Source organism: Gopherus flavomarginatus, chromosome 3 (assembly GCF_025201925.1).
Source record: "Gopherus flavomarginatus isolate rGopFla2 chromosome 3, rGopFla2.mat.asm, whole genome shotgun sequence".
Classification (NCBI taxonomy): domain Eukaryota; kingdom Metazoa; phylum Chordata; order Testudines; family Testudinidae; genus Gopherus; species Gopherus flavomarginatus.
Window position 1 is genome coordinate 16291836 of NC_066619.1, and position 24261 is coordinate 16316096.

A 24261-nucleotide genomic window follows, 5' to 3' on the forward strand; every position below is an offset into this window, starting at 1 on the left:
ACATGACCCACAGTTTGGGGACCACTGTGTTAAACTGTACATGTCCATTTGCATTTTTAACGTACCTTGAGTTCAGCATTACTCTCAGCATTTTTGAGCATGTGCAGTAGGAACTCTGCACTCTTTTTAGGCCAACGTCCCTGTGTCCAGCCCCACTGCTTGGCCTGGAACATTTAAGAGTTTAGTTTTAATTTTACTCAAAACAAAAACAATCACCTTTCTTTTACAAAGGTTGCTCAGAATACACATTTCTTTTCATGGTTAATCCAAAGGTGTCCTAAGAAAGTCATCATAGCAACCACAAATGCACATGACTCTACAAGCAATTCTTACCCAAAAATACAGGATGAAATCCCTGTCTGCTTTTTTAGCTAATACACCAAAATGACTGTATTCATTCTTCATGTAGTCAGGTTGATAATGTAGTGCTTTCCAAACGCAACTAGCCCACCACAAACTCTCCAATCCCCTTTAACAGTGTTCAGCATCAACCAAAATACATCTGTCTTCTCATTTTACATACATGCCCAAGTTGACTTTGTGGGCTTATTCTTTTTTGTTTTGTTTTGAAAAAAGATATGAGTGCTATAATGTCAGCCTCCCCAATGCATGTCTGAACACATCGGTTCTGACTTATAGTATCGCTAATGACTGCTGCCCTGGACCTTCTAAGCAAAGGCTGCCAACTATGTGAAGTTATATGGAGGTTTACATTCATTAGAATAAACTGGGCTCATATTTATTTTTTGCTTCTTATGATCTAAATCAGGGGTGGGCAAACTATGGCCCAAGGGCTGCATCTGGCCCTCCAGATGTTTTCATCCGGCCCTTGAGTTTTTGCCGGGGAGCGGGATCAGTCGCTTGCCCCACTCTGCATGGCTCCCAGAAGCAGCAGCATTTCCCCCTCTGGCTCCCACATGTAGGGGGCAGCCAGTGGGCTCTGCACACTGTCCCCACCCCAAGTGCTTCCCCTGCAGCTCCCATAGCCAGGATCCACATAGGAGCTGGACAGGGGAAGATGCTTACCTCAAGCAGCTTCCAGAAGCAGCAGCACCACCCAGAGCCTGCACTCTAACCCTCTCCCACATCCCAAGCCCCTGCCCAGCCCTGTTCTCTCTCCTGCCCTCCAAACCCCTCCATCCCAGACTGGAGCATCCTCCTGCACCCTGAACTCATTTCTGGCCTCAGCCCAGAGCCCGAAACCCCCAGCCGGAGCCCTCATCCCTTCACACAGCACAACCCCTAATGTTGTGAGCATTCATGACCCGCCATACAAATCCATACCCAGATGTGACCCTCGGGCCAAAAAGTTTTCCCACTTCTGATCTAAATAAACCATTTTTTGCTTGTCATCCATGGTGGGATACATACAATGCAACCTAGCCCCCTTCAACCATGAGAATCAATTATTAAAAGAGTCTTTCCAAATTTCAGTCTCAACTCTTACCTGAGCGCATCTGCCAACTCCACCATTGTAACGACGGAAGGGAACACACTGCTTTTTTAGGGTCACATCCTTTAAGTATTTAGTGGCTTTCCGGATATGCATGCCCTTGATAGCTTGAGCTGTCTCACGAGTGTTCTAGCAACAAAACAAAGCATTGTACATTCATGGATACTTCATACCTCTTTCATGGTTTCTCAAAGTGATGAAAATGAACACACTGTTAATTATCCTTGGAGAAAATCATCAATTAAATTTTCTATAAATTAAATAATTGAAGTTCTTTTTTTTACTGACAATTTAAGTATTCTTCTATTTAGGCACAACTTAGGCCACCCTCATTATAACAGTTTATTTAAAAATATAAATAATATTTCTCTTGCTTCTCAGCAGAGAAAGGAAAATAGCTGATTAGTTCTAGTTTTGTTTTGTTGCTTAATTTGTGACTGCAGAGCTTAATGAATGCAAAGAAAGATTATTTTTTATTTAGTTCTGAATTCAATGAGGTTAGCAGACATCATCTGTCTGGCAGTGAATTCCATAAACTGACTTTGAATGTTGTGCTTCCTGCACCCATAAGCCCCATCCACTCGCCACTTCAAATGACAGTTCTGTGGTTCTCATATAATCTACCTGCTCCTTGGGGGGGGGGGGGGGGGAGAACCAGATCTTTCAAGTAGCAGTAACCAAACCCTTGACTACACTTCCTATTACCCCACTACTGATATTCAGACAAAGTTTGCCAAAATCAAGGGCATAAAAAATTACAAATATTCAGCTACTTCAGATACAAAATACTGACATAATACACTCTTGTATTATGGTGGGGATTGGGCTAATTTAATACTATTTCATCCACTACTTCAGAGCCAAATAGCCAGTAAAGGCTATTCTCAGAACTGTACCAAAAACAAGAAAAATCAAGGAAACAAAAAAAAGAGTCATTAATTTCAAAGCCATATAAGAAAACTGAAAGGAGGGAGATGAATTAATAGCTATCAAATGAAAGCAGATGCATGATAGATGAAATTTAACCTCTGAAAAAGTAGCTGCTCAGAACTCCATTTTTTTTTCATGATTAATCCAAAGGTGTCCTAAGAAAGTCATCACTGCAGCCACACAACACTGTTTGTCCAACAATAAAAGATGCACCCTTTCATATGTAGGCAGATATTACACAGCAATTATTCAAATATTTTTCTTTGATGGTCAGTATGACATGGTAAGATTGGCATAATGGTCTTTACTAACAGTCAAAAATAATTTAATGAAATGTAACAGAACTCCTCAGACATCTCTATCACTACTAAGCATACAAACAACAAAGCATTAAAACCAACATGTTTGAACACTTTTCCATTGGCTGAAAAAAAAAAAATAGGACTAGATGAAACACTGGTCTGATCTGATATATATCAATTCCTATGTTCCCCTTATAAAGCAACTACTTTTCCCACTGTGCTGTATAATCTGTTAGGCAGCAAACTCCTTGGGACACAGACTGTCTTGCTTCTATATTTATGAACACAACCACTACAAATAGATTTAATAGATTCCAAGGCCAAAAGAGACCATTGTTTTACACAGTAAAACTACTCATGTGCTAACACTACTTTATACTACTGTACTTGTATAAGTAGTAACTTTAATGAATTCATGAAATACAAAGGGAGAAGGCATTTTCTTCTAAAATTGTTTTTTCTACTCCTTATAGTCTCAAAAAAAAATAATGCCAAACATACACTCTGCTTACCTTGAAGTGGACTCGAAGGTTAGAACCCCTTGATTTGCATGCTATGGAAACACAAAATAACATTTTGAAATTACAGAAACTGATAGATTCCTGAAAAGTGCAACCAATACTTGAAAAATCACTTACATTTGGTGGGATTCTCTGGATCAAGTGAGTAGCGGACCATTTTCAGAGCTTAACTGTGGAAAACAGTAATTAAGACTTAGATTTCAAAGTTCTATCACATGTATGTCCAATATGCTGTTATTTCTTAGTTTGGCTGAGATAGAGAGAAGCAGCTGCTCAGAAATCACTTTTATTTTCATGATTAATCCAAAGGTGTCCTAAGAAAGTCATCACTGCAGCCACAACCTTCTCATGAAAACTGTTTTTAAGAACAGTTCTTGTACCGTTTAGCAGAGGATGAACACACTATACATGACCTTAAAACCTACTCCTTTCACAAACCGTTCACATTGTGTGTGGCCTGTTGCAACACAACAGTAAAACATCCTTCATCTATCAGGACGTCTAGAAGATCACAAATAGGTACGTGCGTGTTTTACATAGAATCATTCTTTGGAATTCCATACTGAAAAATCGTTATATAAACCATATATACATACATGCACCCACAGAGAGAACTCATAAGTATAACTCTTGTTACCGAAAACATCTTAATCCCAAACAGTTTCAGAGAGAAATCTAGCCATTGCTTTTACATTTTAGCCCCAGTGCACAGGGCACCGGTGCTCAGATTTAAAAGTTTATTAGAGAATATTTAAATAAAGATACTACAGCAATGAGCGCGGGCAGAAGAACGAGCATGCAAATAGCCCAGGCAGCGAGTGGGTTCCTTTCGGCATGTAACAGCCTCTCTTCCCTGCTCAACCCATCGGTAACTAGGGCTCTTACCCACGCTCTACTGGGAGAGGCAGGGGCAGCGATTAGCGAGCCACGTACAGAAAGCGCGTCCGGCTGCAGTGAGCCAGCCCAGTCCCCCAACTCCCCCCCCCCACCCGGCTGCAGTGAGCCAGCCCAGTCCCCCAACTCCCCCCCCACCCGGCTGCAGTGAGCCAGCCCAGTCCCCCAACTCCCCCCCCCCCACCCGGCTGCAGTGAGCCAGCCCAGTCCCCCAACTCCCCCCCCCCACCCGGCTGCAGTGAGCCAGCCCAGTCCCCCAACTCCCCCCCCCCACCCGGCTGCAGTGAGCCAGCCCAGTCCCCCAACTCCCCCCCCCCACCCGGCTGCAGTGAGCCAGCCCAGTCCCCCAACTCCCCCCCCCCACCCGGCTGCAGTGAGCCAGCCCAGTCCCCCAACTCCCCCCCCCACCCGGCTGCAGTGAGCCAGCCCAGTCCCCCAACTCCCCCCCCCCACCCGGCTGCAGTGAGCCAGCCCAGTCCCCCAACTCCCCCCCCCCACCCGGCTGCAGTGAGCCAGCCCAGTCCCCCAACTCCCCCCCCCCCCCCACCCGGCTGCAGTGAGCCAGCCCAGTCCCCCAACTCCCCCCCCCACCCGGCTGCAGTGAGCCAGCCCAGTCCCCCAACTTCCCCCCCCACCCGGCTGCAGTGAGCCAGCCCAGTCCCCCGCTCACCGCCACGTCCGAGCCCCTCATCGCGAAGTCTGACCCCGACATACGGACTCTGTCGCCCCGCGTCCGCATCCCCATCCCAGCTCCTCACTCGAGCTGGCACATCCGGGTCATTCGAAGCCTCCCTGCGGGGGCTCTCAGAGTCCGCCATTTTGCTCCCCCTCCCTCGTCCTCCCTGTGGCGGCCCCCGGGCACGGAAATATCGGTGCCAACAGGCGGCTGAGCCCGTCCCCTCGCCCGCCGGTGCCGGCTCCGGAACTCCCAGGACAGGATGGCGCCGAGGGGCGACGGATTGAAACCGGATCCGGGACAGCCGAGCGCAGCAGCCATAACAGACTCACCTCAGGGCCCGCCCGCACCGGGAAAAAGAAAGAACAAGGACTGCTGGGAGATTTCGTGAAACCTCGAAGTCTCGCGAGAGTGTAGGAGCTGGGATGGGATTTTAGTTAGGGAGAGCTGTGGTGGTGCTGAGCTGAGCGATAGACGAGCAGGGCGCTAAGGGACCGTCTGCAAATAACATGTATTTGGGTAATTCAAAGTGTGCTGCAAAACATTAAAACTAAAGGAGTTGTTTTTCCCCCAATATTGAGATCTCCAGCTTTTAAGAAAATGACAAAACTGTAAATTGTGTGAATTCAAACTTATAATTAATATACATTTATGTAAAAAGCCTGACAAAGTGGGTATTCACCCTCAAAAGCTTATGCTCCAATACTTCTGTTGGCCTATAAGGTGCCACAGGATTCTTTGTCGCTTTTTAGAGATCCAGACTAACACAGCTACTCCTCTGATACTTGATATATTTATGTAACGTCTTTCATGTCAAAGAATCCCACAGTGCCTGAAATGCAGCCAATTCTGGGGATGTGGAGGGTACCAGGTATAACCACGGCAAGTGGGCCAGAACTAAAACCCCAGATATTTTTTGTTATTTATCTGAATCCTGGACTGAGGGCCCTGGGCAGTACCAGACTATAAAATATAATAATTTAATAATAATTCATTAACAACAGCAATTAATAAAAAGCTCCCCCCACATTATATACCAATCACAAAAATCCTAACTGGCTACTGCAAGAATTCTGTGGCACTCTTGCAGAAAGTAGGTATGTGGTCATAAACTGTCCCTGTCATTAAATGACTTTCAGACTCCCCATGATAATTTGTAAAAAGCGACAAAGAGTCCTGTGGCACCTTATAAACTAACAGAAGTATTGGAGCATAAGCTTACGTGGGTGAATACCCATTTCGGGGAAGTGAGTATTCACCCACAAAAGCTTAAGCTCCAATACTTCTGTTAGTCTATAAGGTGCCACAGGACTCTTTGTCACTTTTTACAGCTCCAGACTAACACGGCTACCCCTCTGATACATGATAATTTGGTGTCACTAATTGTATCTATTCATATGCATAGATTGTATATCCCTTGGAAAATGGATTCTGTTCTTTGTTCAGTACATCTAATTTTCTTTTAGTCAGGATAACTGGAATACTGGATGAGGTGAAGCAGTAGATGTGATATATTAGGACGTTAATAAGGCTTTTGACACAATTTCACATGATATGCTCAAAAGGAAACGAGAGAAATATGATATAGATTAAATTACTATAAAATGAGTGCATAAGTGATTGCAACTTCTCAACAAATACTAATTAATGCTTTACTGTCATAGTGGGAGAACATATCTAGTGGAGTCTTGGAGCGGTCTGTCCTGGGTCCAGCATTATTCAATATTTTCATTAATGTCTTGGCTAAATGTGCAGATGACATTAAGCTTGGAACGGTTGCAAGCAATGTGGAAGACAGGATTAGAATTAATCAATTTCAGAGATGGACTGCTCCTGCACACTGGAAGGCTGATCTTGCTTCTCCCTGCTTGTTGATGTAGAAGACCATTGTTGCAGTATTGTCTGACATTATCAGGATATGGTGAGAGCAGATGAGCAGAACAAAGGACTCGCATGTGTTCCTTGCTACCTGTAATTTGTGGATATTGATGTGCGTTCTGGCCTCTCAAATTATCAACGTTTCTTGTGCAGTGTGGTTGCCCATATGTAGAGCCCTGCGCTGATACAAAATTTGTATCAACATCCAATCCGCGATCCTCAAACATGGTCTGCAGATATCTGCATCTGGATATAAAACAGATATCCACAGATTTGTAGGGCTCTGTCCCTAGGGGCTCCTCAACCTAGTAGGGACACATCCGTAATGATGGTCTTGTCCAGCAAAGAGAGGAGAAAGGAGATTGAGATTGAGATTCACTTACTCAGAAGATGTGTCTAACAAATCTTTATTAAGGCAAAACACTCAGCAAATAGCAACAAAGAGTCCTGCAGCATCTTATAGACTAACAGACATATGGGAGCATAAGCTTTCGTTTGTCAGACGCATGTGACTCAGTAAATAGTGATCAATTATGCACACTTGGGAAGCTCATCAGTATGATCTCATCACAGTAGCCTTCAGCATCCGACAATAGAGCTTCAACCTACCTTCATTACACACACTTATTTATAACTTTTTGCTATCTTTTTATACATATATATTAACCTGGAAATGAGAGACTAACTCTCCTCCCCGTCAGTACAGGTTTACTGTTAGTTCAGAGCAGTCTTTTCTAGCTTTTTAGTTACTTTACCTTTCTTTTTCTCACAAACATGATTACTTTGCAATTTCTTACAAATATGCAGCTCTACTTATGCCTGCACTGTTAAACGTTATCAGAACAAATTCTTTTAATGCCTCGGGGGGGGGGCATGGAGGGGGATGGGCGCAAGGTAGAAGTTTCGCCTAGGGCACAAAACATCCTTGCACTGGCCCTGGGTGGACCAGAAGCCCTCCATCAGCTCCCCTCTCCCCTAAGTTTCCTGTGCAGCAACTGCCCAGCAGACTAGCAATTGTAGCTTTCTCCCCACACTGCCATGTGCTGCTCCTGCCTTCTGCCTTGGAGCTGCTCCCCGAGATTCCTGCTTGCTGTGTGGGGGAGGAAAGAGAAGGAAGAGGGGGGCTAATATCAGGGTTGTCACCATCCCCCCTGCTCCTGTACCCTGCTTACCCCATCTTCCATAGAGCAGGGGAGACACACTAGGACTCAGGATGGAGGGAGCTTGCAGCAGCTGCAGTCTCAGCAAGCTGATCTAATTAAAAAGGCAGTGTACTTAAATGGGAAATGCATTCCTCCATTCCTGCTGCCTTGTAGAGAGTTAATCCTTGAGGGCTCAGCCAGTTGCTTGTTCATCCTTTAGCAGTAAGGGAAATATCCCACCCTCTGACTCCTCCACCTCAACTAAGTTTCACAATCATCTCACTGTGTCCCACTATTAAATTGTTTGTTTAAAACTCATACTCTGTGTGTGTGCATATGTGTATATATATATAGTCTTTTGTCTGGTGAAAAAATTTCCCTGGAACCTAACCCCCTCATTTACATTAATTCTTATGGAGAAATTGGATTAGCTTAACTTCATTTCGCTTAAAAGTCACATTTTTCAGGAACATAACTACAACGTTAAGTGAGGAGTTACTCTATTAAGCAGCTGCCATACCATAAACAGTAACTGCCTTTGATATATTAGGATGGTTTATGATTTTTCCCATTTCACTGATTGCTGTTTCCACTTCCCTAAACAGCTGTCTTGTTAGCCTTTCAGTCCTCCCTTATATCCTCATTGTGTTGTTTGTTTAACTTGGTTAACAGGTATTGTAACTGAACTTTCATTTTCTGATTTTCCTCCCACAATACTGTGATATCCATGTTGATGTTTCCAACCCCCTAGCTCAGAGGTCCCCAAACTGTGGGGTGCACCGAGCTAGGAGAGCCCAAAGGAACATACAGAGGGCTATAGCAAGGCCCAGGTCAGCCCCCACAGAGGGGAGGGAATGCCATCCAACCCCCATAGGGAGTGGGGAAGGAATGCCACCTAGCTCCCCTTTGTTCCCAACTCTGCTCTGGCTCCGCCCCCAGCAGCAGCCCTGGCTCCCAGCCCTGCCCCTGGCCCCACCCCCAACCTCCACCCCTAACTGCATTTGTGTTCCCAGCCGCAGATCCACCTCCAGCTGTGGCCCCAGCCGTGGCCCACTTACCCCTGTTCGCATCCCCCACACACACCTTGGGAGCCTGGCCCCAGCTCCAGTGTGGGGGGAATGCAGACAGTGGTACAGGGGACTGTGACCCTGAAAAGTTTGGCGACCACTGCCCTATCTCCTAGTACTGTTCATATATCTCTTATCTCTCTTCCCTTGACTCTTTCCCTTCTCAGGCGATCAAATTTCCTTCAATTCCACCCCACCACCACCTCCAATTTTGCACCACTTTTGCTATCACTTGCATATAGAAGGGCACATATTTTGCATGACAGAGCTGCTGTAGTAATGCCAAATTGATTAAATTCTACAGTATCAGTTGATACTGTACATTATTATACATCATTTGATATTCATGATTTATCACTAAGTCATTTTCAGATCCTGCTTCCATTTGTGGGCATGGTTCATCATTTTGCTTTAATTCTGGCATAGGAGGCATTGTAACTCCAGTATGCTCAGGAGCGGTTGTGGTACTCTGCCAGTCCTTAATTACATTCGGAGAGAAGGTCAAAGTCTCAATCACTTTCCTGGCATGGTACGTGGGCAGCAGGTCAGTGATCTGTTTAAATAAATTATTGGGAATAAAATACTTCCCGCATGTGTTAACTGTATGCTATGAATGGTTAGGTTAGCCACTACCGTCCCATTTAAAACCCACTGGTCTCTCTAGGTCCCCTAGTCCAAGTCCCTGCTCCTGAGAGCTGCTTGTGCTGCAGGATCCCCGACCTTGGCTGTGGTCCAGTCTATACCAGAACACTGTAGGCTTTCCTTCATGATAACCTGGGAATCATAACACTAGGGTGACATTTCTCCCCTCATGCATGGTCACTGCCTTGTTCCTCTGCATAGACCCCCGTGTAATTAATTTATGTAATTAATTTTATGCCTCTCATGGTGAGAGGGACAATAGATGGCACACACATTCCAATTTTGGCACCAGACTACCTAGCAATGGAGTACATCAATAGGAAGGGATACTTCTTCATGGTGTTGCAGGTGCTTGTGGATGACTGTGGGAATTTCACCGACATCAACGCAGTGTGGTCCAGGATGGTGCATGAGGCATGCATCTGCAGGAACAGGACCGGCTCCAGGCACCAGCGAAGGAAGCAGGTGCTTGGGGCGGCCAATGGAAAGGGGCGGCAAGTCTGGGTCTTCGGCAGCAATTTGGCAGCAGGTTTCTCAGTCCCTCTTGGAGGGAAGGACCCACTGCCAAATTGCTGCCAAAGAATGAAGTGCCGCGGCTTTATTTTATTTTTATTTTTTTTTGCTTCGCCGCTTGGGACGGCATAAAAGCTGGAGCCAGCCCTGTTCAGGAACACTGGCCTGTATAGAAATCTAAAAGTGAGGACTTTATTTCCAAACCAGAAGATTACAGTGGGGGATGTTGAAATGCCCATAGTGATCCTGGGAGACCTGGCATACCCTTACAGCGGTGGCTCATGAAACCTTATACAGGAAACCTGGACAGCAGTAAGGAGCGGTTCAACAACAGGCTGAGTAGGTGCCGGATGACAGTGGAATGTGCCTTTGACAGATTAAAGGCGTGCTGGCAAGGCCTTTATGGCAGGTTAGACCTCTATAAGGATAATATTCCCATGGTCATAGCCGCGTGCTGTACGTGGCATAATCTCTGTGATGCTAAGGGTGAAAGGTTTGCTCAGTATAGTATTGAGGCAGACAGCTTGGTTGCTTATTTTGAGAAGTCCGATACCAGGGCTATCAGAGGGACCCAAAGAAGGGCAATTCGATTCAGGGAAGCTTTGAGGCAACACTTTGAAAATGAGAACCAGTAACGTATATCTCTGTGATTGGGGCTGCAATGTTACATTACATGTAGTTTTCCTAGAAAGCAGTGGTGAAATTTGGGGCCTTACATTCCAGTAATTAGATGATTAAACTTCTTGTGTATGTATTGGTAGTGGCTGCTATCTCAATTTGTAGGAAACAAATAAAGATGAGTTACCATTCAAAAACTTTGCTTTTGTTGCACAAGAAACAACTCACACACACAAAGATACTTGGTGGGAAAGGAGGCACCAGGGAAGGGCACACTTTCAGAGCTATGTGTAGGTCCAGCTATCATTTTGAAAGTTGTCCGAGGGGGTGCAGTGAAAGGGAAACCGAGAAGTCCCAGAAAGCAGAAAGACTGAGCGGGCGGAGTTTTGGTGGGGCATGGAAAAGAGTTCTGAATGTGCTGCAGGGGAGTGCGGGCACAGATCTGCTTAGTCTGCAGCATTATTAGGGACTTCAGCATCTGCGTATGCTCCTCCATTGCTTTAATCATGCGCTCAGTAGCATCCTTAAAGAACTCCTTATTTTCTTTTCTGTCCTGCCCTTTGACTTCCTTCCACTCCTTGCATTCCCTTTTCTCTGCATTGGAGAAGTGCAGTATCTCCCGGAACATGTCTTCACTGCTCCATCTTGGGCACTTTCTTCTCTGGCGGGGATGCTCAGCTGGTGTGTGTGAGGGTGTTCCTGAAGGCCGCATCTGCTGAAGCACAAGGAACAATGCACAGAAGCATGATTGTTAAATTCATGCACAGCACTGAAACATTTCAGTAAAATACACCTTTTGTAACGTAATCACTTTCTCACTGACCCTTGCTTGCTTGCTAAGCACACATCTCCGTGAACACCCAAAGCATGGTGAGTGTTGGCGGGGAGTGCGGTTCGGAGGACAGAGGGGACGTTCCACATGGGGAAAAGAGCGCTCACTTAGCAGATAGGTGGAACAAATCTTTATTAAGGCAAAACACTTAGCAGGCAGTGATCAATTACCCACAAGTGGGAACTCAATGGGACAATCTCATCATAGTCGATTCTAGCACCAGACAATACAGCTTCAAGCTTTCTTTGTTACACAGACTTATTTATGTCTTTGTTATCTTTTCTTATACATATATATTAGTATCTCCTTTCCACATTAACTCTTCTCCCCTATCAGTTCAGGTTTAGTGTTAGTTCAAACCAGTCTTTTCTAGCTTTTTAGTTACTTTATCTTTTCTTTTTCTCATAAACATGATTACTCTGCAATTTCTTACACATGCACAGCTCTACTTATGCTTATTCTATTAAATGTTATCAGAACAAACTCCTCAGAGCCACAGCAGGCTTCTGTCAGCCCTAAATATGCCTTTTAACTCCCAACATACAGGAGAAAGTATATGAAAGGAAATATACCAAAGTAACAGAACTTGTGGTCTTTGCTTTCCTTCCCTTCATTAATGGCCATACCATGTCCTTGATCCAAAGCAGATCATCCACACTGCAAATGAAAAACTTGAAAAAAGAAAAATAAAGCACAGATGCCACTAGGTGGAGCTGGTTAGTAGCCCTATAAAATCAACTAACTATACATCAGAGGTTCCAATCTTTTTCTTTCAGAGGCCACATCTACACTACAGCATAAAATCGAAATTATTAAAACCGGTTTTATAAAACTGGTTTTAAAAAATCGATTTTACGCGTCCACACTAGGGCACATTAATTCGGTGGTGTGCGTCCATGGTCCTAGGCTACCATCGATTTCCGGAGCGGTGCACTCCGGGTAGCTCAGTAAAAGAATGAGACCAATAACTTTGATTTCCATCCACACTAACCCTAAATCGATATAGTAATATCGATTTTAGGGTTACTCCTCTCGTTGGGGAGGAGTACAGAAATCGATTTTAAGAGCCCTTAAAATCAATTTAAAGTGCCTTGTAGTGTGGACGGGTACAGCGTTAAATCGATTTAACGCAGTTTAAATTGATTTAACGCTGTAGTGTGGACCAGGCCAGAGGTCCCCCCAACATGCTATAAAAACTCCACAGCACACCTGTGCCACAATACCTGGTTTTCTGCATATAAAAGCCAGGGATAGCATTAGGGGGTAGCAAGCAGGGCAATTGCCTGGGGCCCCATGCCACAGGGGCCCCCACGAAGTGACTTTGCTAAGGCTTCAGCATCAGCCCCGGGTGGCGGGGCTCAGGGACCTGGGCTTCAGCCCCAGGTGGTGGGGCTTTAGCTTTCTGCCCTGGGCCCCAGCAAGTCTAATGCTGGTCCTGCTTAGAGGCCCCCCCTGAAACCTGCTTGAGGCTCCATAGGGGGCCCCAGACCCGTAGTGGAGAATTACTGATCTACATATCATTTGCAGGTTAGACTGGTGTGTTCTGCAGACTGTGGGACAATAGCTGTATACTGCACCACTGTGACTTTTATGTAAATCATTTTATACCATGGAACAAAAAGTGCAAGTAAAGTTTACTAGATACTGGAGTGCTACATAACAGTATGTAGGTCTAAAGTTTAGGCTGTGACCCTATATATAAATAAAACACAGTAGATGACAGAACACACAGACTTGTTTCAATTTAAAACAAATTTGCCCCAGTAATTTTGGTGAGATGAACACTGAATGTGAATAATTTGGAACAGCCTACCTGACTTTCAGGAAGCAACATGCCTGGTGTACACATAGATACCATGTATAAAGGAATATATGTATGAAAATCAGGAGCTATCTTGCAATAACAGTATTTTGGAGAAGTCTTAGCTTGTGTGGAGACTCCTGACAGACTTGTTTGTAATTAGAAAGAGATGTCTTCCCTAACTACAAGGAATACTTAAACCCTACAGGCCAATTAAGACATGCCAGCTGTTTACATCTCAGCGTGCAACACACTTGTGTGCCAAACTTCTTAATGCATGAAATCAGAAATAACCATGATAGATTCCCAGTTACATGTTGAAGACATGAACGGTGCCTTGTGTTTTGTTTGCATATGCCTGGTTATTGTAGCAATGCCACATTCAAACTAGTTTTATTAACTACTGGCTCAAGACCACTTCTAGTTTCAGTAGGAAACAACTAAATTTTAAGCATGAAAAAAGAATAGGGAGCAAATCAGAGAGCAGCAGCTAGGTGGCAGATTAGGATGAGAATAAAAACAGAACGGGAAAGTGTTTCAACAGGATAAAATAAACCAATCTGAGAGATGGAGCAAGGATAATAATTTTTCGAGAATAATTTCTTTTATAAACTGCAGGTGATATTAAATAAATTAAAAGCTTCAGAATAAAAGAAGAGAAAGGTGAATGGCTGTATGTTAATAGTGATGATGTGGACTTCTAGAGTGCATTTCATCCACCTATCTTTATAAGGTGCCTTGTACCCTGGCATCTAAGCACAGTCTCTCTGCAGGATCTCAAAGTAATTTGCAAGTGCTGATGAATTAATCCTCACAGTGGGGAATTATTATCATCCCCATTCTATGGATGAGAAAATTGAGGCAGAGAGAAGCAGCAGCCCATATTTTCAGAAATTTCCACTAACTTTTGGCACTTAAATATTTGGGGGTCCAGTTTGAAATACCTGTTATCCAGACCTCAGAGGTATTGAGCACCTCCATCATCCATCAGCTTCAACTGGAGCTCAGGTTGCTCTACACCTTTGACAGGAAGGTCCTAGATGGACTTTCTAAAATGGAGGCTCCCAAAGTAGTGGGCATTTGTTAAATTCCAGCCTAAATGACTTTGCAGGTCACATAAGTTATGTCAAATGAGGATTTATAACTAGACTTCTGTGACTCAGGGTATTAAATTGTAAATCATGTATACATGTTTGGTACAAAAGAGCTGTACACATATCTAACAGTTGGATCAAGGTGATGGTAGTTCCAGGCAAGATTGCTGTAGGCAGGTCTTAATGGCTTGTTGTCAAGATATCTGGAATCACAGTTCTTTGTAAACAGGACATACCTATAGATAAGCAAACAAAAACTACCAAAAAAGAGGTATTCCGCTCCTCTGAAAATCTGCCTTTAAGTGTCTTATGTTGAGCTCTGAAAAATGTGAGAGAGTCATTCAAAGATCAGAAGCAACTTTTGAAAATGTAACCTGGATCTCCCAGTGTCTCAATTTCCTCTTCTGTAAAATGTGAACAATGCTAATGTCTAGGAATGCTGGAAAATTTACTTAATTAAGGCTATAATGCAATTTGAGAGCTGTAGATAGAAGTTACATATCAGGGACTTACATGGGCCTATAACCACAAGGGGCCTTAGGAGTTGCAATGCTGAGCCTACGTTTTAGGTGTCTAGAAAAATCACAGAAACACCAGTGCAAGCCACAAAGCCTGAGCTAAGAGATGAGGCTCCATGTACAATGAATGGCAGTGATAGGCACCTTAGAATGTGGTCCACAAAAGCCAGCACACAAAGCAGGGAGCCACCTAAGCCAGCCAACGAGGTTATGTGCTGAGCCCTGCTCCTGCCCAGCCCCTCTCATGGAGATGCCTGAGTCAGGCATCTGTGCTTAGCAATCCACAAATGAGAACCTGGCAAAGCAATTTTGGGGGCCCCTTCCATAAAAAAAAGTTGTAATACTATAGAATGCTATATTCTTGGGGGGGGGGCACTGCAAGACCCAGGACCTGAGGTAAATTGCCCCACTTGTCCCCCAAGGCAGCCCTGGAACCCAGGCCTGGAGTCAGGCAGTTTAGATGCCTGAGCCACTTCTTTCTGGAATGAGTTAGCTGCCTGCCTTGCTCCACACCCACTGGTGATGCCACCAGTGCCAGCCTTATAACTTTTATCCCCTGGTTAGAACACTCACCTGGGAGATGGGAGACCCAGGTTCAATTCCCCTCTCTGCCAGAAGGAGAGAAAGGATTTTAAAGACAGTACTCTGATCACTAATCCATGGGATATTCTGATGTGGGACTTCCTCATTCTCTCCTGTTGAAGCTGTTCCACTGTGAAACAATAATGAAAGAGTGGTTGGAGCAGAGTGACTGGACCCAGGGTCTCTCACCTCCCTAACCAGTGGGCTATGGAGTCATTCACTCTCCGGCTCAGTGGTTTCCACTTACTGTCAGATTAAACTGAGCATGCACATAACCAAACTCCTGACCTTCCCTCTCAAACCTTCTCCACATCCCCTCTTCTTCATCATTGTGGACATTACCCTTTCTTCCTGTCATTCAGGCTGGCAGCTGGAGGTCCAAGTTCAGCGATTTCTTCCTCTGCAACATCTCCAAGATGTGTGGTTTTTTTCCATTCCCACAGCCAAATCCCTTGTCTGGGCCCTCATTGGAGCCTGCCCTGACTGCTGCCACATTCTTTTCTCTAAAACACACACACTGCAGTCCACATAAAATGCAGCTTTAAAGTTATTTTATTTGCTTATGGATTTAATCATGTCACTCCACTTTTTGAATCCCAGCCACAGCTGGCTCCCTATCTGCTGATGCATGAAATATAAACTACGAGTCACCTCCTTCAAAGTCATCTATCCTTGTTAACTTGTCCTCCTTGGATGACTTTCACATCGTTCCCTCCTTCTCCCTCTCCAGCCCCTCCGCTCTGCTTGAAAGACAGACAGACAAGCATGGAAATATAGGCAATCATAGAATATCAGGGTTGGAAAGGGACCTCAGGAAGTCATCTAGTCCAATCTCCTGCTCAAAGCCAACCCCAACTAAATCATCCCAGCCAGGGCTTTGTCCACTCACTCACTCACTCATGCCCGTCACCCCAATCGGGGTATAGGCCACCAACCACAGATCTCCAGAGTCCTCTATCCTGGGCCATTCGCTCTAGCTGGTTCCAGGTATAGCCCATTTTTTTGCTATCAGCCTGAAGGTCGCATCGCCAGGTGTTTCTTGGATGGCCTCTTTTCCGCTTGCCTTGGGGGTCCCACCGCAGTGCCTGTCTGGTGATGTTAGTTGGCTGCTTACGTAGTGTATGTCCTATCCAACCCCACCTTCTCCTTCTGATTTCTTCCTCTGCTGGGAGTTGACAGGTCCTCTCCAAGAGGTGGATGTTACTGATGGTGTCTGGCCAGCGGATCTGGAGAATCCTTCTGAGGCAGCTATTAATGAAGGTCTGGATCTTCCTGATGGTTGTTTTGGTTGTCCTCCAGGTTTCAGCTCCATACAGTAGGACTGATTTCACATTGGAGTTGAACAGTCGAATTTTTATTGCCAAAGACAGCTCTCTGGAGCTCCAGATGTTCTTGAGCTGTAAGAAGGCTGCTTTTGCCTTACCAATCCTTACTTTGATGTCTGCTTCTGTGCCACCCTGCTGGTCGATGATGCTACCTAGGTAGGTGAAGGACTGCACTTCTTCCAGGGGGCTTCCATTCAGTGTGACTGGGTCATTGCTGATGGAGTTAATCCTAAGGATCTTGGTCTTGTCCTTGTGAATGTTGAGGCCAACCTGTGATGACGTGGCTGCCACTACATTGGTCTTCTCTTGCATCTGCTGTTTACTGTGCGAAAGGAGTGCAAGGTCGTCAGCAAAGTTCAGGTCATCAAGCTGGGTCCACAATGTCCACTGGATTCCGTTCCTATGCTCGTAAGTGGATGTCTTCATAATCCAATCGATGACGAGGAGAAAGAGAAGTGGTGACAACAAGCATCCTTGCCTGACTACAGTTTGCTCCTGGAAGCTGTTAGTAAGCTGCCCTCCATGGATCACTCTACAGTGTATACCGTCATATGAGTTCTTGATCAGGTTGACCACCTTTGCTGGGATGCCGTAGTGCCGAAGGAGCTTCCAGAGGGTCTCTCGATCCACACTATCGAACGCTTTCTCATAATCAATAAAGTTGATGTACAACGAGGAGTTCCACTCCATAGACTGCTCGACTATGATGCGAAGCGTTGGTATCTGGTCCATGCATGATCTATTCTGCCAGAAACCTGCCTGTTCATCTCGTAGCTGTGGATCGACGGCATCCTTCATTCTCTCTAAGAGGACTCGGTTGAAGACCTTCCCTGGCACCAACAGGAGTGTGATTCCTCTATAATTGGCACAGTTGCTAAGATCTCCTTTCTTGGGGATTTTGATGAGATATCCCTCTTTCCAGTCTACCGGAATCACTTCTTCTTCCCATATCTTCTCAAAGAGGGGGTACATCATTTCCACTGAAGCATCCAGGTCTGCTTTCAGGGCCTCTGCTGGGATGTCATCAGGTCCAGCAGCCTTCCTATTCTTCATCATGGTGATGGCTTTTCTGATCTCATCTCTGGTTGGTTTATCACAATTAATTGGGAGGTCCTCGTTGACTGGGTTGATATCTGGTGGATTTGGTGGTGCTGCTCTGTTCAGGAGTTCCTCAAAGTGCTCCGCCCATCTGTTCATCTGTTGTTCTATTCCTGTTATAGATTTTCCCTGCTTGTCTTTAAAGGGACGTTCTGGCTTGCTGAACTTTCCAGACAGTCGCTTGGTAGTATCATACAGCTGTTTCATATTACCGCTGTATGCTGCCTGCTCTGCTTCTGCTGCCAGTTCATCCACATACTCTCTCTTGTCCTTCCTGATATTCCTCTTCACTGCTCTATGGGCTTCAGCACACTCTTTTTGAGCTTTGGCCTTTGCTGCTCTAGTCCTGCTGTTATTGACTGCTGCCTTCTTCTTCAAGGTCTCTGTTGTGATCCACTCTTTCTGCTGGTGTTTCTTAATTCCAAGCACTTCCTGGCATACTGACCTAAGTGTCTCTCTCACTTTCTGCCATCTGTTTAGTACACTGTCTTCCTCTTCCTCAGACCGATCCTGTAATACTGAAAACTTATTCTTCAGCGTCAGTCCAAAATCTTCCTTGGTCTTATGGTCCTTCAGAAGGCTGACGTTGTACTTCACTCTTCTGTCTGACGCGTCTATCCAGTTCTTTTTCAGCTTCAGCTTCAATCTGGCCACCACTAAGTGATGGTCGGACGCCGCGTCTGCTCCTCTTCTAACTCTAATGTCCTGCAAGGATCTTCTGAACTTCTTGCTAATGCAGACATGATCGATCTGATTTTCTGTCATGCCTGCTGGTGATACCCAGGTACTCTTGTGAATCCGCTTGTGAGGAAAGATGCTACCTCTTATGACCAGGTTGTTAAGTGCACACAGATCCACAAATCTCTCTCCATTCTCACTCATCTCTCCCAGAGCGTGGGTCCCCATGACTTGTTCGTATCCTGTGTTGTCAGGTCCAATTTTGGCATTAAAGTCTCCCATAAGGATGATGATGTCTTTGTCTGGGAGAATCTCTAATATTTTTTGGAGTCTGTTGTAAAAATAATCTTTGTCCCCCTCTTCGCTGTCATTAGTTGGAGCATAGCACTGAACAACATTCATCTTAATCCTCTTCATTTTAGTTCTGAAGGATGCTGTGATGATCCTGGGACCATGTGCCTCCCAACCTATCAGTGCTCTCTGTGCCTGCTTGGACAACATGAAGCCTACTCACTGTGTGTGGGGTGCGTTGCTCTCTTCATGTCCTGAATACAGCAACAGCTCTCCTGTCAACAGTCGTCTCTGTCCCACTTGCGTCCATCTTGTCTCGCTAATGCCTAATAGGGTCAGGTTGTTGCTCCTCATCTCTGCTGCAACCTGCGCCGTCTTTCCTGACTCGTACATGGTCCTCACGTTCCATGTGCCTATGGTAATCCTCCTGGTTGCAAGAAGGGTAATCGGCTTAGTGGCTTCCTCATGGCTTTTACCACCCAGCGTCATGCATCTTCGAGTTGAAGACCGTTCTTTTTCCAGGGTAAAAGTCTCTGTTGTCTCTATTGTTGGCGTTTCTGTAGCAGGTTGATTTTTTATGAGGTGGAGTTGCTAGCCCCATACCCAACCCTCCTCCTTTATCCTGACTTGGGACAGGCAGATGGCCCCAAAGGACCACTCTGGTGGAGTTGGGCTTTGTCAAGCCGGGCCTTAAAAATCTCTAAGGATGAAGATCCACCACCTCCTCATGAAATAGTGCTTCACCACCCTCCTCGTCAAATAGTGTTTCCTAATATCTAACCTAGACCTCCCGCATTGCAACTTGAGACCATTGCTCCTTGTTCTGTCATCTGCCACCATGGAGAACAGCCTAGCTCCATCCTCTTTGGAACCTACCTTCAGGTAGTTGAAGGCTGCTATCAAATCCACCTCATTCTTCTCTTCTGCAGACTAAATAACCCCAGTTCCCTCAGCCTCTCCTCATAAGTCATGTGCCCCAGCCCACTAATCATTTTCGTTGCTCTCCGCTGGGCTCTCTCCAATTTGTCCACATCCCTTTTGTAGTGAGGGGACCAAAATTGGACGCAATACTCCAGCTGTGGCCTCAGCAGTGCCGAATAGAGGGGAGTAATCACTTCCCTCAATCTGCTGGCAATGCTCCATCCTAAGAGCAGGATTCTGCACTTGTCCTTGTTGAACCTCATCAGATTTCTTTCGGCCCAATCCTCCAATTTGTCTAGGTCACTCTGGACCCTATCCCTACCCTCCAGCATATCTACTTCTCACCGCATTTTAGTGTCATCTGCAAACTTGCTGACGGTGCAATTAATCCCATCATCCAGATGATTAATAAAGATGTTGAACAAAACTGGTTTCAGAATCGTCCCCTGGGGCACTCTGCTTGATACCAGCTGCCAGCTAGACATCAAGCCGTTGATCACTACCTATTGAGCCCGACAATCTAACCTGCTTTCTATCCACCTTATAGTCCAACTATGCTTCCTTCCACATGACATTAGAATAATAAATAACATTAGAATAATTATTAGAATAATAAATAACAATAGTACCTAGCTCTCAAATAGCACTTTTCATCAGTAGATTTCAAAGTGCTTTACAAAGGAGGTCAGTATCATTATCCTCGGTTTACAAATGTGGAAACAGACACAAGGAAGTGAAGTGCCATGCACAAGGTGACCCAGCGGGCCTCTGGTTATTGAACGCTATGATTTCTCTGAACTCATCCACCAGGCCCCTATTCTCTCCTGCTTTTAACTTCTTAAGAACCCACTTCTGCTTGCTGCCTGTAACTGATTTGTATAGAAAATTCTTTTCATTGCTCCCATACCCTGACCGCTAACTACTTGTCTGCCTGCCTGTCCTTAGTCTGTGAGCTTCTTGGGGCATGGACTGAGCCTTCCTGAATGTCTAGCAAGCATCTAGCACTTCAACGAGGAAACACAAATAAATAATTAATAATACATACCCCAAGCAGCAAAGAATCCTGTGGCACCTTATAGACTAACATGTTTGGGAGCATGAGCTTTCGTGGGTGAATACCCACTTCGTCGGATGCATGTCTGTTAGTCTATAAGATGCCACAGAATTCTTTGCTGCTTTTACAGATCCAGACTAACACGGCTACCCCTCTGATACAATACATACCCCTGTTCCTTATAGTAAACTTGCTCATTCTAATAATATCCATATTTTATTCACACACAAGCGACTGATAAAGGGAGTGAGTAATTAAGAGGATAAAAGTTAAGCAATAAATGGTAAATAGCCAAAGTGCAAACAAGAGTTCTGTGCTGGGGTACCATTTTCAGATCCATCCTGATCCTTTTCTTCCTGCACATAACAAGAGGTTCTTCACATTTCACACGCAGTTAGTGTGTAGATTTATTTATATTAACTTTTGATTGTACAGCCAGGGGTCAGGCTGCAGGGAGGAGAAAGGTGGTGAGGCTTTTCTAAGCTTCACCCAAATGAGTTGTTAGCATGAGATGCCACACACAGTATGTTAGGCAGATGCTTAAGATATGATAATGCACAGTCTCTGAAATGTCACTGGCTCATCTTCAGTGAGGCTGAATGTGTCCATACTGGGCTCTGTCAGGCTCCATGTTAACTGGTGGTGGGGAGGGAAATGATGGATTCCCCTAAATACCACCTACTTGTGGCAACAAAATGAGAGTCGGAGCAAATTGTGCAAATCCGTGAGAAATGAAATAATTTAAAATGTCACCATTGTAAACTAATGTCTGAGTTAAGACCTCACTGAGAAGAATGGGAGAGTTCATATCTCTCAGAGGTATTGTTCCAGGCAATCTGCAGACTCCAGTAGATGTCTCTGCATTAATTTATCCTTGGTTCATATTTCTGAGGTTCTCTTTGCAACCCTACCAATTAAAGACATATTTTATATATATCAAAGGAAAGTTGGAATTCAGAAGAGCAAGATAGTCATTTAAGAGAGGAGCTGGTATGTAGTACAGCCTTGTACTGTGTATTTCCAAAAGCTGAATTTATACCTCTCTGTCTTGCTCTTATTGAAATAGAAGAAACCGTGTTAAGCTCATCTGTAGTTCAAAATATCAACACATATCCACTAATATGCATGACAGGGAGTATAGCAATTCAATGTAACCCTTTTGCCAGCAACAAGGGCTAGGTTCAAAATCTAGGGGTTCCTCTTAACAATAAAAAATAGAACCAGTTTGAGCCCCCACCCAGTAATTTGGGAACACTTGACCCCACCACGGGCACCTCTAAGAGGCAACATTTCCCCACTTGCAAGCACAGAGTCTGTGGTAACAAAAGAGAACTTTTAATACAAGGAAAAAGAACCAAGCATTAGTTTGAGAAAACATCACAACCACATTCAAAAGTCTGTCACCATAAGCAAAAACCCAACCCCACAGTGCGTTGGGCAGTGCCCTTTGCCTAGTCTCTCACCTTGCAATGGGAAAATCCAACGAATGAATGTCCCTTTAACACATCACTCCCGTCTCCCTCCACTGCATCCCACTTGTCACTGGCAGTCCTTGGTTAGCGAAGATGCAGGGTTCACAGGGGGGAAGGTCCAGTAGGGGAGGGAGACATAGAGCCATGTCTGTGGTTGCTGTGCGCCTCTGCAACTGGCTGGTTGTTGCTGCCTCTCCGCTGCTTTTCTCTGCTGCCACTGGTGGCATGCTGCCGCTGTCGGATACTCACTGCCCCTTCTGCAATGCCATGTTCGATGTTCCACCACTTAACCCAGGTCTTTTGTGATTTCAGCTCTTGGTGACATCACCGGGTAGCAGAGACTCTCACTACCCACACTCAGAGCTCAGTGTGGACTGTCTGAGCCTATTACAAAACCTAAGGATGTAGACAAGAATAGCAGTTTTATAAATCCTCTATCTCTATTTAATTCCACCTTTCCATACTCCATGGAATTCTTGTCATCCTCTTAAGAAATGTACCCCGTCATCAAATGGTATGTCTGATAGCCACATATACAGTCACAGAACCAGGGCAAGTGGATGCTCATTTGAACAATGTACTGCAGTCTATTTTGAGCCTCAATCTGAACGTTCATTGGTGTAACGCATGTGCCTAATGGTAGATATCTCTTTAAGAGCTCTATAGAGAAGGAGGAATGGGAATGAGTAGTGTCTAAGGCTATGTGTACACTACCGTGGTAAGTCGACCTACGCTATGCAACTCCAGATATGTGAATAATGTAGCTGGAGTTGACGTACCTTAGGTCGAGTTACTGTGGGGTCTACACCGTAGGGGGTCGACAGGAGAAAATCTCCCGTCAACTTACCTTAGTCTTCTCATTGGGGGTAGAGTACAGGGGTCGCCTGGAGAGCAATCTGCTGTCAATTTGGCGGGTATTCACTAGACCCACTAAATTGACCGCCAGTGGATTGATCTCAGAGCGTCAATCCTGGCTGTAATGTAGACCTGCCCTGAGTGATGGCTGATAGATAACCACTGGCCTAGCAACATTTTCCATTTCCAGAAAATTTCAAATGGAGGTGTGGATCCCTTTGGAATTTCAACCTCTAGTCTATGGACCCCTACCATAGAAGCCTTAGACTGAAAATTGAGTGAACAGAATTCAACTAGAATTCAACATGTGCTGGGTATGGCCTTTGATGCAGCGTGGGAAAGGGCACTAAACTGTGGGCTGCTATGATAATAAGAACACTTCTGGGTTTTGACCAGTAGGAGGGGATATTCACATACTTTTGATTGATCAGAAAAAACAGAATGCCTTTTCTGGGATCTGAAACTATTTTCATAGTCACCTTTCACGGATGCCTTAGACATAATTTGCAGAACTCCATGGGTCTGCAGAGCACAAACTGAAAACCACTGTGCTAGGCTGATCTACAGTTAGCACTTCACACCCAGAAGTTTCTGGATTGGGTGTGGCAGTTCTGGGTATGCTCAATAGTTTCCCCGCAGCTGGACTCAGACTCCATGAGAGCACAAACGGCCACGTGCCCTGCATGAGTTAGGAAAAGCTGAGCCAGAGGAGCAGAAAGCAGGCCGTTTTCCCTAACTCTGCAGCATTTTGCAGCAGTTTAGTGATGTTAACTCTCCAACAGGGAAGCCCTGGCACTGTTAGTTATGGAAAGAGGAAATTGGGAGGGAAAACTAATTTATTTTATTTAATTTTAATTGTACACTTCGAATGTTGCTTGCTTTTAGCCAAACCGTTTTAGTTAAATGGCCTCAACTAGTATGATTCACCAATTCTTCTCTTATTTAAGAAGTGATGATGTGGAAAGAGTCATTTATATTTTGCTAGTCTCAGTTTTGCATTTTTCTTGTTACAGGTTTTTTTTTTAAAATCTGTATATTTAAACTGAGTAATTGGCTAATTAGTTAGCTAACTAGCTAAGAGAGTGATTTCAGCAGAGGAGGAGG

General features: G+C 44.9%; 1 protein-coding gene and 3 non-coding genes across 6 annotated transcripts in view; all 4 read right to left on the reverse strand.

Annotated features, from left to right (window-relative positions):
- Nucleotides 1-24261, reverse strand: part of RPL17 (ribosomal protein L17) — a 347358-nt gene that overhangs the window by 2715 nt on the left and 320382 nt on the right. For 2 of the 3 annotated variants that reach the window (XM_050944791.1, XM_050944792.1), the window contains exons 2-5: nt 3324-3378; nt 3198-3238; nt 1448-1582; nt 66-164 (exon numbers count right to left, since the gene is read on the reverse strand). In XM_050944791.1, the coding sequence (XP_050800748.1) occupies nt 66-164; nt 1448-1582; nt 3198-3238; nt 3324-3363 (315 nt within the window). In that variant the 5' untranslated portion in view covers nt 3364-3378. Of the gene's footprint in view, nt 1-65; nt 165-1447; nt 1583-3197; nt 3239-3323; nt 3384-24261 lie in introns of those variants that run through there. The other variant, XM_050944793.1, reaches the window with a different exon arrangement.
- Nucleotides 232-298, reverse strand: LOC127048558 (small nucleolar RNA SNORD58). The gene has a single exon (XR_007773733.1). It is a non-coding gene; the product is annotated as a small nucleolar RNA SNORD58 (small nucleolar RNA).
- Nucleotides 2493-2559, reverse strand: LOC127048560 (small nucleolar RNA SNORD58). Its single transcript, XR_007773735.1, has one exon. It is a non-coding gene; the product is annotated as a small nucleolar RNA SNORD58 (small nucleolar RNA).
- On the reverse strand, nt 3475-3541 carry LOC127048559 (small nucleolar RNA SNORD58). Its single transcript, XR_007773734.1, has one exon. It is a non-coding gene; the product is annotated as a small nucleolar RNA SNORD58 (small nucleolar RNA).